The sequence below is a fragment of the Leopardus geoffroyi genome, chromosome B3 (genome assembly GCF_018350155.1).
Source record: "Leopardus geoffroyi isolate Oge1 chromosome B3, O.geoffroyi_Oge1_pat1.0, whole genome shotgun sequence".
NCBI classification, from domain to species: Eukaryota; Metazoa; Chordata; class Mammalia; order Carnivora; family Felidae; genus Leopardus; species Leopardus geoffroyi.
Genome location: NC_059337.1, coordinates 142168154 through 142184326, shown reverse-complemented (window position 1 = coordinate 142184326; position 16173 = coordinate 142168154). Strand labels below are relative to the sequence as shown.

At 57.3% G+C, this 16173-nt stretch overlaps 1 protein-coding gene across 1 annotated transcript in view; it reads right to left on the bottom strand.

The window, feature by feature from the left end:
* EML1 (EMAP like 1) overlaps positions 1-15632 on the bottom strand; it is a 186884-nt gene extending 171252 nt beyond the window's left edge. Inside the window, exon 1 of the mRNA XM_045452058.1 lies at positions 15444-15632. Within this exon, the coding sequence (XP_045308014.1) occupies positions 15444-15471 (28 nt within the window). The 5' untranslated portion in view covers positions 15472-15632. The remainder of the gene's footprint in view (positions 1-15443) is intronic.
* Positions 15633-16173: the final 541 nt, after the last annotated feature.

Below are 16173 nucleotides of genomic sequence, written 5' to 3'. Positions count from 1 at the left end.
AGCCCCGGGAGGTCAGTCTGCAGCCCCTACACCTCACCCTTCCTCCTCCTCCAGCACGGGGAGCCCCCCACCCCAACCCCTGAGGAGGCCAGGCTGGGAGTCGAGGCGTGGCCTCACCCAGAGTTCACACGGCCACTGTTGGGGGACGCAGGGGGTGGGGGAGGCGACATTCCAGACTGAGAAGTGCCCCTCTCCCCCTCAGACCCCGCCAAGCTGATGGTGACCGTGGCTGCCACAGGGTTAAAGGGATGTCACAAGAAGGGGTGTCTCGTGTCCCCCACCCCCAGGAGTGAGGCTTCAGACATCACCAACAGTAGCCCCTCCCCTACTTCACACATCAGGAAACTGAGGCCCAGAGAGGAAAGGGGTTTGTCCATGAGCCCCAGTGACTCAGGGCAGGGACAAGGAGGGGCTCAGCCGCGGGATGGGGGCGGCAGCCTGCAGGTGAATCCCCACACCTCCGTGCGTTAGCCGTGTGATGATCCACACCCTCTGGGCCCAGCTTTCTTGTCCAGAAAGTGGCCACACCTCGCGGTTGGGGGGACAGAGAAAACAGAGAGGGCGCCCAAAGGGGCCTTAGTCCGGTCTCGACCCCAGTGCCTCCGTCATAGAGGTGGCCGGAGGAACAGTGACGAGCAGCCTCGGAGGAGTAACAAAGCTGTTTGTTGAGCACCTACTATGTGTGGGGGACACAGAGATGAGTCAGACATACGGGTGCCGCTCTCACCACGGTCACCGTCTGATGAAGGGACACGTGGAGAGATGAGGGCCCCCGGCGGGAAAGGAGAGGGTGGAAGGCAAGGCTGGCTTTGCTAGGGATAACGAGGTGCTCTAGGACGGGGGACCACAAGGTGAGAAGCGGCACGGAGCCCGCAGAGAGTTCTATCTCCCGGCTGCACTTGGAGTGTGGGGGTGGGGGGCTGGCAGACCCCCCAGGGAGGCAGTGCGTGCCGGGCCCAGGGCCTTAGATGTAGCTCTGGTGGAGAAAAATCCCTAAGAGGTCCCACCAGCTGAGGTGTCAGGGACTGGGCCGCAGGGCCGAGAGGGGGGCCCGGCGGGGGCACCTCCCACAGAAGCCTCGATCTTACGACCGAGTTTACGTGCAGTTTCCCGGAGAATTTCTTCCTTCACCCGCATGTTTTAGGGTTTGTTTTCTTATTCAGGCGTCTCTATTTTTAAAAAATCTGTGTGTAGGGGCGCCTGGGTGGCGCAGTCGGTTGAGCGTCCGACTTCAGCCAGGTCACGATCTCGCGGTCCGTGAGTTCGAGCCCCGCGTCGGGCTCTGGGCTGATGGCTCAGAGCCTGGAGCCTGTTTCCGATTCTGTGTCTCCCTCTCTCTCTGCCCCTCCTCCGTTCATGCTCTGTCTCTCTCTGTCCCAAAAATAAATAAACGTTGAAAAAAAAAAATTAAAAAAAAAAAATCTGTGTGTAAAAAGCGTACGTATTTTTTCACGTGTGGTTTCGAAAGGTAGCAGCAGATTCCTCCTGCAGTCAGGCCCCACCGTCAGGCTGGGCTTCCTCTCCCAGCCGCCCTGCTTACTCCGGGCCGTAAATCACTTTCTTTTTCTTTCTTTTTTTTCATACTTATTAATTTGGGGGGCGGGGAGAGTGTAACTGGGGGAGGGGCAGAGAGCGGGGGACGGAGAATCTGAAGCAGGCTCTCCATTGACAGGCTGACAGCACAGAGCCCGACACGGGGCTCGAACTCACGATCTGTGAGATCATGACCTGAGCCGAAGTCGGACGCTCAACTAACTGAGCCACCCAGGTGCCCCTCTGTTTTTTTTTTTTTTTTTTTTAAGTTTCTTTATTTATTTTGAGAAAGAGAGGGAGAGAGAGCGCACGTGAGCATGCGCGAGCAAGGGAGGGGCAGGAGAGGGAGGGAGAGAATCCCAAGCAGATTCCATGCTGTCAGCTCAGAGCCCAACGCAGGGATCGAAGTTGTGACCCATGAGATCGTGACCTGAGCCAAGATCGAGAGTCAGACGCTTCACCGACTGAGCACCCGGGCGCCCCCACAAATCACTTCCGTAGTGGAGGGCTGGGAAACAAAGAGGAGACAGTCGCCCTTGGCACTCGGCAAGCCGCCTTCCAGCAGCCAAAGACCGTTTGGGTTCGCGCTGTGGAGGCCCAGCGGGGACGGCCCTGAGGCAGGCACTGCTTCCCCGGGGAAGGCCTCCCTCCCCGGCCCTCAGCAGGCAGCCTTGCCCCTCGGTGGGACCAGGACACTTTCTCCAGGCCTGAAGGTCTATCACCTTGATCCCCACCCTCCTGGCTCCAACCACGATGTTCGGGGAGATGCTCCGTCCTCAGTCCTGCGAGCCCGAAAGCAGAACTGTCATCAGAGGTGTTCCTGGGCATTGGGGGGACTCTTCAGCTGCTGATAAGGAGCAACATTTGGGTGGTGACGACACTTAAAAGATCGCCCGCTGATGATCTGAAATTCGAAGCTAATTGCATGCCTGTGTTCCATCTAGCAGCCCCGGTGTTGGGTACGAGACCCACGTGAGTACGTGCCCGTGTGTGTGTTGTCGTCTCAAGACCTGACGTCTGGGAGTCCGGTGATAAGCATCTTCCTGGGTAAGGTCAAGCAATGCCTCTCAGGGGCTGTGTCTTGGGCGCTGTCTCAAGACAAAAGAACTCGAGCTCCCAGCGCGTTAAAACCAAGAGCCGGCTGCTGGCGGGGTCCATTACCACTGCCTCTGGAGGAGATGCCCCCAGGACGCCACGCGTGATGATCCCGCACGGGCTGGCCCCAGGGCCTTGGGCTTGACGTCTCTTGTCTTCTGCTGCTCAGAACCTCTGGGAATTACCATCCCTCCTTGCTGCCACTTGCTTGTAGAACCCACGTGAGATCTCGTCCCTCCTCTGCTCCAAACCCTCCATGGCTCCCATCTCACTCAGGGCCAAAACCAGCGTCCCCTCTCAGGCCGCGCAAGGGTCCCGCGCTATCTTTCTGCCCCCTCCCCTCGGAGCTCATCTCCCACCCAAACTGACCCCGCTCGTGTTCTCTGGAAACACCAGGGACTCCCACTGCCGGGGGGTGGCACCTGCTGTCTCCTTCCGCCAGGAACAACCTTCCCCCAGATGCGTCCAGGACTCACTCCTTGGGTTCACCTCTCTTCCCTGAGTCATAGGCCTCCCTCCATCCTTTCCACCCTCATCACCACAGTTTGGTTGTGTGTTCTGTTTCTGGGGCGTCAGCCCCGCGAGGCAAGGGACGAGGCCTTCTTTGCAGCTGCTCCGTATGTGTCTGCTGAAGGACTGATGGGCTCACTACTGCTGCTGCCTCTGCTCCTGTGCTGTCTGAGCAGCAGGACTCACTTGGTAATAGGAAGACCCCCCTGCAAGGCTGTCTCTAGCACACCTGAGCCTCGGCTCTTCCCCAGGCCCTGGATGGCCGTGCTCTCCTGGGCCCCGGTGCCCTCCATGCGCCCTCTGGTCCGGAAGACCCTTCTCTCCCTTGTCACCTCCCATTCGTCCCTCAAGACCTGGCTTGGGGGGCGCCTGGGTGGCACAGTCGGTTGGGCGTCCGACTTCAGCCAGGTCACGATCTCGCGGTCCGTGAGTTCGAGCCCCGCATCGGGCTCTGGGCTGATGGCTCAGAGCCTGGAGCCTGTTTCCGATTCTGTGTCTCTCTCTTTCTCTGCCCTTCCCCCGTTCATGCTCTGTCTCTCTCTGTCCCAAAAATAAATAAACGTTGAAAGACCTGGCTTGGGATCACCTCCTCCGGGAAGCCATCCCTGTAACTCTCGAGTCCTCGCACACGGTTCACCGGCCTCTCCTTGTCCATCTGCTAATTTGTCTTTCTGTCCAGCTGTGACAGACCATCCTCTGTGCCCCCAGGACCCAGCAGTGGCCTGGCCAACAGCAGGTGCTCAGGACGTGATTAGCGGTTAAGTGAGCAATTACTTACAGTTTCTTTTCTTTTCTTTTTTCGTTCCCCTTCACAGACCCTAGAACGTCACCTGAAACATCTCTAGAGACACCTGCTCTAGACCGGTTCGTTTCACAGATGGGGCAACTGAGGAAGGCGGGAGGCGGGGGAACTAATTCCTGTCCGGCATCTTCTCTGGGCCGGGCACCAGCGTCTGGGCAGGGTGACGTCTTCTCTGGCCACCCCCAGCTTCTGTGAGACCCTCGGTGGCTGTCCCTTTCTGGACAGAGGTCACAGCCCCGAACTGAGGCTGTGGCTTGCTAGGACTCTCAGCTTAGCCTGAGTCTTTTCGGAGACAACTGACTTGGTACCTGCATTTCATAGAAAGATTAAAAGGGTTTCTGAATCCAAAAACTTCCCTTTCTGTTTCAAAGGAAAAGCCTGGAGAGCCCAGAGAGGAGAAATCTGTGTGTGGGGGCGGGGGGGGGGGGATCTGAGACCCTCAGACTGTCTCCCTGGGTCCCCAGCCAGAGCCCAGGGAGGCCGCAAGCTTCTGGGGAATCCTGTGTCGGGGCTGAAGATACCAGACTCTAATCACAGGATCCTTTGAAAGTTACCATTACCATATATGGGGAGGGGGTCTTCGCAGATGTAATTAAATTAAGGATCCTGAGATGGGGGAGGGGGGGACTATCCTGGATTATCCAGATGGTCCTAAATGCCAAAGTGAGAGTACTTATAAGAGGGAAGCAGACAGAGATCTGAGGCCCAGAAGGGGGACCACGTGGCCCCAGAGGCAGGGATGGGAAGGATGCGGCCACAAGTCAAGGAGAATGACCCCAAGCTGGGAGAGGCCAGGGACGGACTCTCTCCCAGGGAGAACAGCCCTGCGGACATCTGGGCTTTCACCGCAGTGAGCCTAGTGTCAGACTTTGGGCCTCCCGACCTGCGAGAAAATTAATTTCTGGGGTTTTTTTTTAACGTTTATTTGTTTATTTTGAAAGAGAGAGAGTGAGCAGGAGAGGGGCAGAGAGAGAGGGAGAGAGAGAGAAAGACAGGGAATCCCAAGCAGGCTCCTTGCTGTCAGCACGGAGCCCCGCGGGGGGCTTGAACTCACCAACCGTGAGATCGTGCCCTGAGCCAAAATCAAGAGTCGGACGCTTAACTGACTGAGTCACCCAGGCGCCCGCGACAATTAATTGCCTTTGTTTTACGCCCCAGGAAATGAACACACGCCACAGCCCGACGGGGCAAGAGAAGGAGGGCTTGGGGGGATAGCCGGACGCTGCCGGGCTCACTGGGGCTGGGTACACGGCCGTCCTGTCTCAGACCGTGTGGTGCAGTCTACACTCCAGAGATGCCTCGGGGTCCCAGCATGTGGTGGTCCCAGGTGACTCGGCGCAGAGAAACAGCAACAACGGTATTCAGTCCAGCAGTCGTTCAACAAACATTCCCTGATGGGCGGCAGACGAGAAAGGCGTGGTCTCGCCCCCCACCCTGCCCTTGACCACATGCGCTATTCCATTCATGCTTGGCGGCCATCCTACATGGTATCGTCGGCCTCATTTTACACACGAGCAAACAAAGGCCCAGAGAGACTCTTTGGCTTGCAAAGGTCACACAGCACCAGGTAGCAGAGCTCAGCTGCCCGTGTCCCTCTCTCTGACTGATTCCCCAGCCACAGTCCCGTGCCTGCCTCTCGCCTGCTGCCCTGAGTGGCGCTGGGCACGGTGACAGGGCGAGCGAAGAGCCTAGCATTCCTGCCCGCTGCAGCACCCGTACCCTGCACCAGAGTCTGGGGTCCCCTGGGGGAAAGACCCACCTTTCCCAGATGATAGGCTCAACTGAACATCCAGGGCCGTCAGGGCGGGCTCCGTGCGTTTCTCCCGCTGGGCTCCACAGAGACCATGCAAGCTTCCCTTGAGGGCAGCCCGATGAGCCTTATCTGGAGGTGGATTTGTTTTCCACTCGTGATGACCCGATCGTGTTCCCTCACCTCCTGCCCGGCTCCTGGCTCGGCTCCTGGCTCAGGTTCCAGCTACACAATCAGCCTGACCATCGGCACCTCGGCCAGGCCCCAGGCTCCCGCCCAAGCTCACGGGAGGATGCTCCTGGCCTATTTCCAGAGCTCTCCATTGACAGACGGAAGCTTGTGAGTCCAGGAAGGGCAACGTGACCAGCCTCGAGCGTAGTCAAAAGGCGGAGGCCAGATAACTTACGATAAGAACAACGTGCAGGTGTCTCTCACCAGAAACCCGAATGACGGGCCAGGCTTATCTTCCCGGAGCGTGCGGGCTGGACCCCTGCCTCATCTGCCTCTCCCCGGGGTTTGTGCGGACGCGGCCGGGTCACGTGGCCTGCCCAGCCCGGCAGCTGGGGAAGGAATCCCCCAGGGCCCAGCCAGTGTCAGCCAGCACGTTCTCTGATGAGGTCTGTCCTTTTCTAAATGGGCTTGGAATTTGCAGAAACCTCCGGATTTCCAGCTTCCTCCGAGTCCCCTCCCTCATGCCAGCCCTCAGAGGAAACACGTGCTGGGCAGCCCCTCCGCGCCAAGACCCTCAGACTATCTCACTGAACCCTCACCGCTGCCTGTGAGGCAGGCTCTGTTGCTGTCCCCATTTTTACAGATGAAGATCTTGAGGCTTAAGGTCTCCGAGGCGAGAGGTGATGCCAATGAGGACACAGAGAGACACTCAACGCCATTAGTGACAAGGGAAAGGCAAGTCAAAACCACAGTGAGATCCCTTCACACCCCCTAGGATGGCTGGAGGAAAGGGGACAACAGCAGGTGTGGCAAGGATGTGGAGAACAGGAACGCTCCTGCTCTGCTGCAGGGGCGTGCACTGGTGCAGCCACTGTGGGAAGCCGTTCGGGGGCTCCTCGGTTCAACGTGGAGCCACCCTAGGCTCCAGCAACGTCACCTCGAGGTGGCCGCCCAAGAGCCACGAAAACATCGGTTCACACAGGAAGTCAGGCACTAGTGTCTGTAGCCATGTTGGTCATGATCGCCGAAAAGTAGAAACAACCAAAATGTCCATCATTTAGGCTGATGGCTGGTTAAATAACACGTGGTCTCTCCATACAAGGGGAGAGTATTTGTCCACAAGAGGAATGAAGCACTAATACCACAATGTGGAGGGACCTAAAAACGTCACGAGGGGGCGCCCGGGTGGCTCAGTCCGTTGAGCGTCTGACTTCGGCTCAGGTCACGATCTTGCGGTTCATGGGTTCAAGCCCCGCACCGGGTTCTGTGCTGACGGCTCAGAGCCTGGAGCCTGCTTTGGATTCTGTGTCTCCCTCTCTCTCTGCCTCTCCCCCACTCATTCTCTCTCTCTCTCTCAAAAATAAACATCAAAAAAAAAAAAAAAAAAGTTATGTGAAGCGAAAGGAGCCAGTCACCAAAGGCCACGTATTGTGTGGTTCCATTTATAGGAAATGTCCAGAACGGGGAAATCCACAGAGACAGAAAGAATAGTGGCCACCAGGGGCTGAGAAGGGCAGTTAATGGGCAGGGATTTCTTTTCAAGGCGATTAAAAAGTTCTAAAACTCACTGTAAGGATAGTTGCGCAACTCGGTGAATAGACCAAAATGCCCTGACTTGTATCCTTGAGGTGGGTGCACTGCGTGGTATGTGAATTACATCTCAATAAAGCCGTCGCCCCCCAACCAAAAGGAACGGTGCCCAGTGGGCCCCCAGGGCCCTGCGTGGAGCCCGCAGCCTGTGTATCACCGGCCGGTCCCTTTTTGCCTCCTTGTGGGGCTCCGGGGGACCTGCGCACAACTCCTCCGGTCAGCTGCCCCCCAGGGGCCCTCCGGGCGAGGCCCCAGCCCTTCCCTCACGCGGCGGGACCCACGCACACAGGACGCGCCGGATAAGCAGCGCCGAAGTCAGGTGGTCCACTGAGACCACGGGCTCCTCCAGAGAGAAGCACTAAGAAAGATGTCTTCTGTCTTCTGCAAGTGCGCCAGGACTTTGACATGTTTTTCCGCCCGAAACAAATGAGGCGGGAACTCTAGAGGGTGTGTTTACACTAGGTAGAGAGTTCTCCAGACAGTTTGGCTTAGAGGTTGGAACGTGGGGTCCAGGGCTGCAGGGGCATCTGATCCCCAGCACGGACTCCACCGACCCCAACCCACATTCCGGCTTTATTCTAGCCATTCGACTGACACCCTCGCCCCTTACAGAAGGGCTTAGAGACAACCTCCAGCCTTTGCAAACGATATTTTAAAACCAGCTCTCGTCTCATTACACAAAACGACGTGCGGCGTTCGTGACCACGGCCCTCCGGTAGGCTGTAAATTCGTACTCAAAGTCGTTATTTGTTATTACAGGTCCATTGGGAAGTCTCTTGCTAAACTGGATGCACAGCCTTTGTGTGGCGGTGTCGTGGGATCAAGGAAACAGTGTCTGTGTCAGAGAGATGAGGCACAGACTCATAGTTTACTTTCCAATACGTTTCTATGATCGTTTCTTTTTTTTTCTTTTTTTTTTTTTTAATTTTTTAACGTTTATTTATTTTTGAGACAGAGAGAGACAGAGCATGAACGGGGGAGGGTCAGAGAGAGGGAGACACAGAATACGAAACATACGAAACAGGCTCCAGGCTTTGAGCTGTCAGCACAGAGCCCGACACGGGGCTCGAACTCACGGACCGTGAGATCGTGACCTGAGCCGAAGTCGGCCGCTCAACCGACTGAGCCACCCAGGCGCCCCGATCGTTTCTTTTTAAAAAGAATTTTTTTAAGTTTATTTTATTTATTTTGAGAGAGAGAGAGAGAGAGAGCGTGAGCACTGGAGGGGCAGAGACAGAGAGAGGGAGAGAGGGAATCCCAAGCAGGCTCCGTACCATCACCACGGCGTGGGGCTCGAACTCACAAACTATGAGATCATGACCTGAGCCCAAATCAAGAGTCGGTCACTTAACTGACTGAGCCACCCAGGCGCCCCTCTGTAATCATTTCTTTCTAATCTCAGACCCGTCTCTTTATCCATTGAGTTTGTTGATTAGACGGCCTCAGGAGCTATCCAGCCCTAACCCCCTCTTTGGCACCTTGGCAAATAATAAATCACTACAGCTTTTTGGCAATTAGCAGCTCATGTTCCTCTCGGTTACGCCTTTCCTTGCTGGTGGTGTGGCCAAATTTTTCAGAAATGTGTGTTTATGCTTTTAAATGCAAATTTAACTCTGTGGGAAAGAACAGGTTTTGAAAAATCTTGCCCCTTGCTTTGTGATCTGCATGTTGGAACGACTCATAATCTGCATTTCAGATGCTTCCAGACCACAGCTCAGACGATACGCTCCGAACATTTCATAATAAAAATAGATGACTTTTTTTTTTTTTTTAAGTCAACTGGGAACAAAAGTCAATGGGGGGCAGATACAGTGGTTCACGAGTGGAGGGCCGTACTCCGCCCTCTTGCCATTAGGTGTGGTCACGTGACTTGCTTGAGCCAGTAAATTCCAACAGTGGCAGCAGGGGCCACTTTTGCATGGGAGCATTTAATCGTCTGTGTGGCGTCTCTGTCTCTCTCTTTGCCTGCCTCATAACGGGGGAAACGTGGGTCCCTAGGGAGGCATTCGGCTGAGCCACCGCCTAGGTCACCCACCCTGAGAGTTACCCAGATCCGCAAAGGACTTTGCATGAGCCAGAAGTGCACCTTTGTTGCCTTAAGCCACTGAGATTTGTTCTTTTCCAGAGCATACTGGCCCCATCCTGAGTGACACAGTCGGTAAAAAACAAAGGATTTGTTTTGATGAATATAAAGATTTGAAATCAGCAGCTGTGGATGACGATGTGTATCTTTCACCATCTCAGCCACCAATTTTCGGATTTTATTCTGACTGCATAGATTCGAGAAAATACAGTTAAGTCGTTGCAAACACCAGCAGCTTCATTTTACTTTAAACGCATAATGAAGTTTTTAAAAAAATCCCTCTTGCTCTCTCAAGAATGCTCAATTAGAACGAACCCTGGGTGGCTCAGTCGGTTAAGCGTCTGACTTCGGCTCAGGTCGTGATCTCACAGTTCGTGGGTTCGAGCCCCGTGTCGGGCTCTGTGATGACAGCTCGGAGCCTGGAGCCTGCTTCGGATTCTGTGTCTCCCTCTCTCCTTCCCCCTCCCCCACTTGCACTCTGTGTCTCCCTCTCTCAAAAATAAACAAACATTTAAAAAAAAAAAAAACCTGTTTAGAATGAACCCAATCCCTTAAAAGAACAGACATGGTAACTTGCATTTCCAAGTTGAATTCCCAACAGCTTGTAACCTGTATATTCTTGTCATAAGCGTTAAGGCCCCCCGAAGGGTACGATGATAGGAGACTAGGATTCAGTAGGCAGAGAGGGAAAGATTTGGTCCTGAGGTCCCTGGGTGGGGAAAAACACCTATTCTGGAACAATGCTGAGAGGGTCGGACCACAGCAAGCCCCCTCGGGCGTAAGGTTCCTCTTAAGAATGGAAGAGAGCCCACCTACCCCCCCCCCCCCAGGTGTCCCCTCTGGAATGTGACCCAAGACCTAAGTATGGCCTTAGGCCACCCCTTACACAATGGAAACAAGCCAATGGGGAGTGGACAACCCAGTGCCTACAGCTCTCAAGCCAGTAAGGGTGGAACCTGGGAAGGAACAAGGAGGGGAAGGAGACGCTGACCAGAACCTTATAAAACAAGGACCCTCCCCTATAGTCCTTGGTGTTCACTTTCCAATGTCCCTTCTCTGTAAGGACAGCGTTCTTCCCTCCAGATCTTCTACTCTAATAAAGTTTTGCCTCCTGCTCATTTTGTGTCCCCCTTTTCCTTCATCGAAGCGGTGAGACAGCGAACCCCGGGTATTGTGGTAAAAAATCCTGCAACACACTTCAGATTCTGGAGCAGGGACCTGAACCAAGCAGAGTGAAAGTTTACTCGTTTGCTGCTCAGAGGGGCTCGGGCCTGATGAGGGCCGGTGCAGAGCTGGGGCCTGAGCCCTGCCTCCTGTTGGGACACAGGACGCGTGGGCAGGGCCACGTCACCTGTAGGATCCTCGGAGGCCAAAAAGGAAAGGAGGCTTGTTACGGGTCACACGGCGATGAACGCCACCCAGACATATCTATCCCCCGACACCCAACTTGTCCAGGCCGGAACCATTCAACCAGACGGTCGAGGGTGGGCGCTCCGAGGATGCAGGGCCCCCAAGGAACCGTAGAGTCAGGGGAAGGGCCCCGGAGGAGGCAGAGCTGCACTGAGGCCAGATGAGAAAGAGAGAGAGAGAGCAAGCAGGGAAGGGGCAGAGAGAGGGGGGGACAGAGGATCCAAAGCAGGCTCCACGCTGACAGCAGAGAATCCAAAGCCGGGTTCAAACTCATGAACCGCGAGATCATGACCTGGGCCGAAGTCGGACACTTAACTGACTGAGCCCCCCAGGTGCCCCCCGCCAATGTGTTTTTACAGACCAACCCTGGGACTCTGCCAGGTCACCCCCGAACCCCTGGAGACGAGCATCTGTCCTGTGGACCTTCCCGATGGGGGCACCAGCACAGACCACGGCCTCCCTGCAGCCTCCCCGCTCCCACACTCGCAGTTGCCAGGCCCCCCCGGTCCCCCCGCCCTTCCCCTCCTGAATCAGCCTCACCCTCTCCCCTCAGGACCATCTTGCCAGCCTCCTCCTGGGCCTCTTGACCTCTAGATTCTCTAGTCCCTCCACCCCACACATGGAAGCAATCCGGGTACCCTCCTGGCTAGAGTTCTCACTGACTCCCTATTGCCCAAGAGACGAAACCCGAACCCCATTACTTGCCTAGAAAGGGGGAAGCCCTCATCACAGGAAGGGAGCCACCTAGAGAGCTGACAAGGCCCAGGGACCACGCCTGCCACCTCTCCTGGGGGAAGATACTTCCTCTCCAAGAGTAGGTCCTGAACAATGAAAATGTTTTGCTTTAATCTCCTTGTAGACACAGGCCCAGGTCCTGAGGTCGGTTGGTAAAACCCAGGCCAGGACAAGGAGGGACAGGGAAGTGGGGCTGTCTCTGGGCTCTGGGGGCGCCGGGAGGAACTGAGTGAGATACAGGTGGCCCACTCCAATGTCAGGCCCTGCACCCTCAGAAAAACCTTCTTGTTTCCAGGCAAAGAGAGATACTTGGGGATCCTTGGGGGGACCCCAGAGAGATGCTGTCGGCTGCGCACCCCCCCCCCCGCCCCCCACCGCCAACCCGGCTGAATCACTTGGAACAGCTCCAGGACCCGCAGAGCTCTGAGGAAGGTGATAAAGACAGGGGGCCTGTCTGCTGCTCACCGCACAAACACAGGGAGGCTGGGGCCCAGAGGGGGCACGGCATCGGTGGGAGGTTGCACAGCAGGAGAAAGACAGTCCCTCTGTTGGCTGAGCACTTAACTGGGTTAGGGGTGTCCATCCTCCCCCCACACACACCCTCCAAAGCAGTGAGGAGACTCACCACTGAGGCTCAGAGAGGCTAAGTGACTCACTCAAGGCCACAGACCCCGGGAGTGGTAAAGCAGGGATTCGAACCCTGGGCTCCCATGCACTCGCATTCAGTGCTCCTCTGAGAATACAATGGCCTATTCTCTGGTGCTTGGAACTGTAAAACTGCTTTGCTGGAAACTTTCCCAAACATGTGGGGACTGACAGCACAGAGGCTGGATTCTCTTCCTGCAGAGTTCTGCCGAGAGGGGAGGGGACAGACCACGAGGTCAAAGGCAGGAAGGGACAATCAACAGACCCAGGATGTGTGGAGCCAGCACCTTCCGGCCCCTCTGTCCAGCCCCCCAGAGGGACACGGTAGGGCCCCATTTTGCAGACGAGGAAACGGAGTCTCCACGGGGAAGCGGCCCATCCGTGCCCTGCTTCCCTAAGGGGCAGAGCCAGGCCTAGAATCCAGACAACTGTACGGGAAGTACCTTCCCTGGACGTGCTGTGCGGGCTGGCAGCTCCCGGTGCAGGCGGGTTCCTGCTATAAATACGGTGTTGACTCCTGGTAACCTTAGCCTCCAGGCTCCCCTGTCCAGGCACAGGGCCATGAACCCAGGAGCCGACTGCCTGCCACTGTGCTCCTGATCTGTGAAGTTTTCCTGACACGGTGACAAGGCACCACATTTTTTTTTTTTTTTAACAGGCTCCAAATTATTGGAGACAATGCAGAACTGGCTAGCCATCTCCAAAGTGGGAAGGGCTGCTGTTCAGATGAGAGCGCAGATGGCCTACAAGACCCCCAGCCCCCACCCTTGGGCGAGCAGGGTGGGATTTCCTGGATGGGGCTCTGGGTCTGGGTGTGAATCCCGACGCTACCGTAATTTACGAACGGGGCAAACTTGGACAAGTCTGTTTGCCTCTCTGAGCTTCAGTTCCCCCAGCTATACAGTGGGGTTCATGCATGCCCCTCCAGGGATCGAACAATGTCTCCAAAGTGGCCAGGACACAAGACACAAGACACAGCAGACCCCGTGTTCCTTTCATTTTCCTCTTTGGCTGCAGCTCATTTATTGGTTGAATGGTAGTTACAACAGCTACACCTGTTAACAGTAAGCCTGGTGTTATGTTAAGTGGGTTACAGGCCTCCAGTCACTTACCCCTCGTTGGAACTTAAGGAGCTAATGTCCTATCATTGTTAACAGATGAGGAAACTGAAGCAGAGTGATCTGGAATAATCTGCCCAAGGTCACACAGGTCACACAGGGCGAGGGTGGAGAGCAGAGAACTTTCCCAGGCCCGGGGATTCGTTTGTGCAAATAAGTAGAAATATTTCACAGCTGTCTCCCGGACCCGTTCACTGCCGCGGAGTTGGCATCCTAGAAAGCCTGGCACTTTAGACGACACGTTCTAGGAGACCCCTCCCCAGTAAACAAACACGCACCCTTGCCCCCAGGTGCTGTCTTTACTCCTGCCAACCAGATTGCACCGCGAGTCCAGCCCGGCAGAGACCCGAAAGCATCCCACGGTACTTTACAGGCAGGAGGCCAAGTCCTGAGCTTGCCAGAGGTGACCTTCCCAGCGAGGGTGGGCAGAGCCACGGTGGTACCTGCCGCCCCCCAACCCAGCTGACCGTCTCCTACACAGCGAAGGGGCAGTAAAGGCCGTGTCTCCTCCCAGCCTCCTGGACACACACACACACACACACACGCACATGGCTGCCATTCCATCGCCCTGTTGGGCTAAATATTGTTCTGGCCCTTCCTGAAATACCCATCTACATGCGGGTGGTTTTACAAGCTGCTAAAAGCAGGGCCGTGTCCCTGGTGGAGGGAGAGAGCTATTCCGGGTTCGTGTCAGGTGTGGGCAGAGCCAGCCAGAAAGGGCCTGTCTGCTGCACACATCCCCCCGCCCACCCCCCCCCATACTGGCTCCTCTGCGGACAATTCCTGGCAGCCAGCACCACTGACGCCTGGCGGAAGAGGGTGAGGTCAGGCCATTTTTGTCGGTGTCCCCCTCCCCAACACACACACACACACACACACACACGCAGAGTTCCAATTCTGACTTGGCCAGGTCCAGGCGCCGGGATGGTCCCTCAGACACCATGCGGGGGAGGGGAGGGGGCACACTGCCGTCACTCACAATCTACCCCAGGACCCTAGGACAGCCAGACGTGCCCAGGATTCTCCACGGCGGTGCTTGGCAGATAAGGGATCCACGGGCCACTGCCGTGCCGTGTCTTAGGCAACAAGCCGCAGCTGGAGGGGCCAGACCGGGATACACAGGCTCCCGAGCCTCTGGGCTCCTGCCCAGGACCCTCCACCTGCTGCTTCCACGAAGCCACCACCAAGTCCTCACTGCACAGCCGGCACCAACAGATAGGCTTTCACCCGCCGGCACAGTGAACCTTCCCAACCACCTGTGGGTGAGGAACTATTACCACTGTCCCTTTTCTCACTTACGGGCTCTGAGCCTCAGAGATGTCCACCCCAGAGCTCGTCTTCAACCGGAAGGAGCCAAGGGTGGCCAGGCAGGGGCACAGGCAGCCAGTCCCCACCAGACCGCTTGCCCCGGGGAGGGCAGGGGCACGTGAGCAGACCCCAGTATCCGAGCACCCCTCTGCCTTTGCGTCCCTGGCCATTTCCAACCTAGAGGATTTGGGGACCCGCGGGGTCCTGTGCCTTGTGCAGGCAGGCCGGGGGCTCAGAACTGCCCGGAGGTCTCAGACCTTTGGGGAATCAGATGGCAGCTGTAGGCTCCCCCACCCCGGATCAGTGTTCACACACACTCGTTTGCATGCGGTCGTGGGGGCCCATGGCACCCTGAGCCCACTGAGGGGCCCAGTCCAGACCCCACCGCACTGTGGGGGTGAGTTCCGCACCCCCCGCTGGCGGCGGGAGGGGTCTGCAGCGGCCACAGCCCCCTGCTCTAGCCCCATCGGGAAGGCAGGGGGTGCAGCAGAACTTAGCTTTGAAAGTCCAGTTCCCCTTCCAGGAGGACGGCCCTCCCCCGCCCCCCCCCCATCAGGCATCAGGCTGGGAGGAAGGGGGTCCAGCCCCACAGCTGCCTGCAGCCTGGGGTGGGGGCGCCCGGTGCCCTCAGCGACCAGGAGCTTTGGCTCTGCAACCGGAGACGCGGTGGGTAAATATAGCACTGCCACTCACCGGCCGAGGGGCCCTCGCCGTCCGACATGGTGCAGGAGACGGGCGGGCAGCCGGCCACCAGCCTGCGGGGACGCTCAGAGCCGTCAGTGGCTGTCACCCACCTGGTGGGGCTTGGGGCTGCCGGGCCTGCTCTGCGTCCAGTCCCCAGGCAGCGTCCCGCCCCAGCCGGCCCGGCTGCCCCCACCGCCCCCCCATGCTGGGCTGGGCAGATAAGAACGCGCTCCAGAGCCAGGAGCCCGCGGGATTGGTGGATAAATCTGGGCACTGCCCTCCCCTGCCCTGGGCCTCTCCCGGGCTGCCTCGGAATGTTTCCTGCGAGGCTGCTGCACCCCTGGGTGCTCGGGCAGTCCCCAAGAGCCCAGCCCCAGCCCTGGAGACCCCAGAACGCCCACAGCCTCCTCTCCCTGGGAATGGTTCCACCCGGCCAGTGAGTGGCTTTTACGGCCACTGGAGGAGACGACGGAGGGATGCCCCCACTGAGTCCGTGGTTGTCGTCTTAGCTCTCTGGAGCGGCCACGACCCACCCAAGGCCACCCGGCCAGTTCGGGGTGTGACCAGAGCTGGACTCTGGAGCCCGACTGTCTGTCTCCAAGGCTACGGGAAGGCGTGGCCCTTGCCTTCGTTGGGCGGACCAAGAGCAGCCACTTTTGGGCACCTTGTGGGGTGCCGGCTGCTCCACGTGTGCTGGGGGTGCTCTGGGGGGGGGGTAGAGATGGATCCCTGGGGGCAG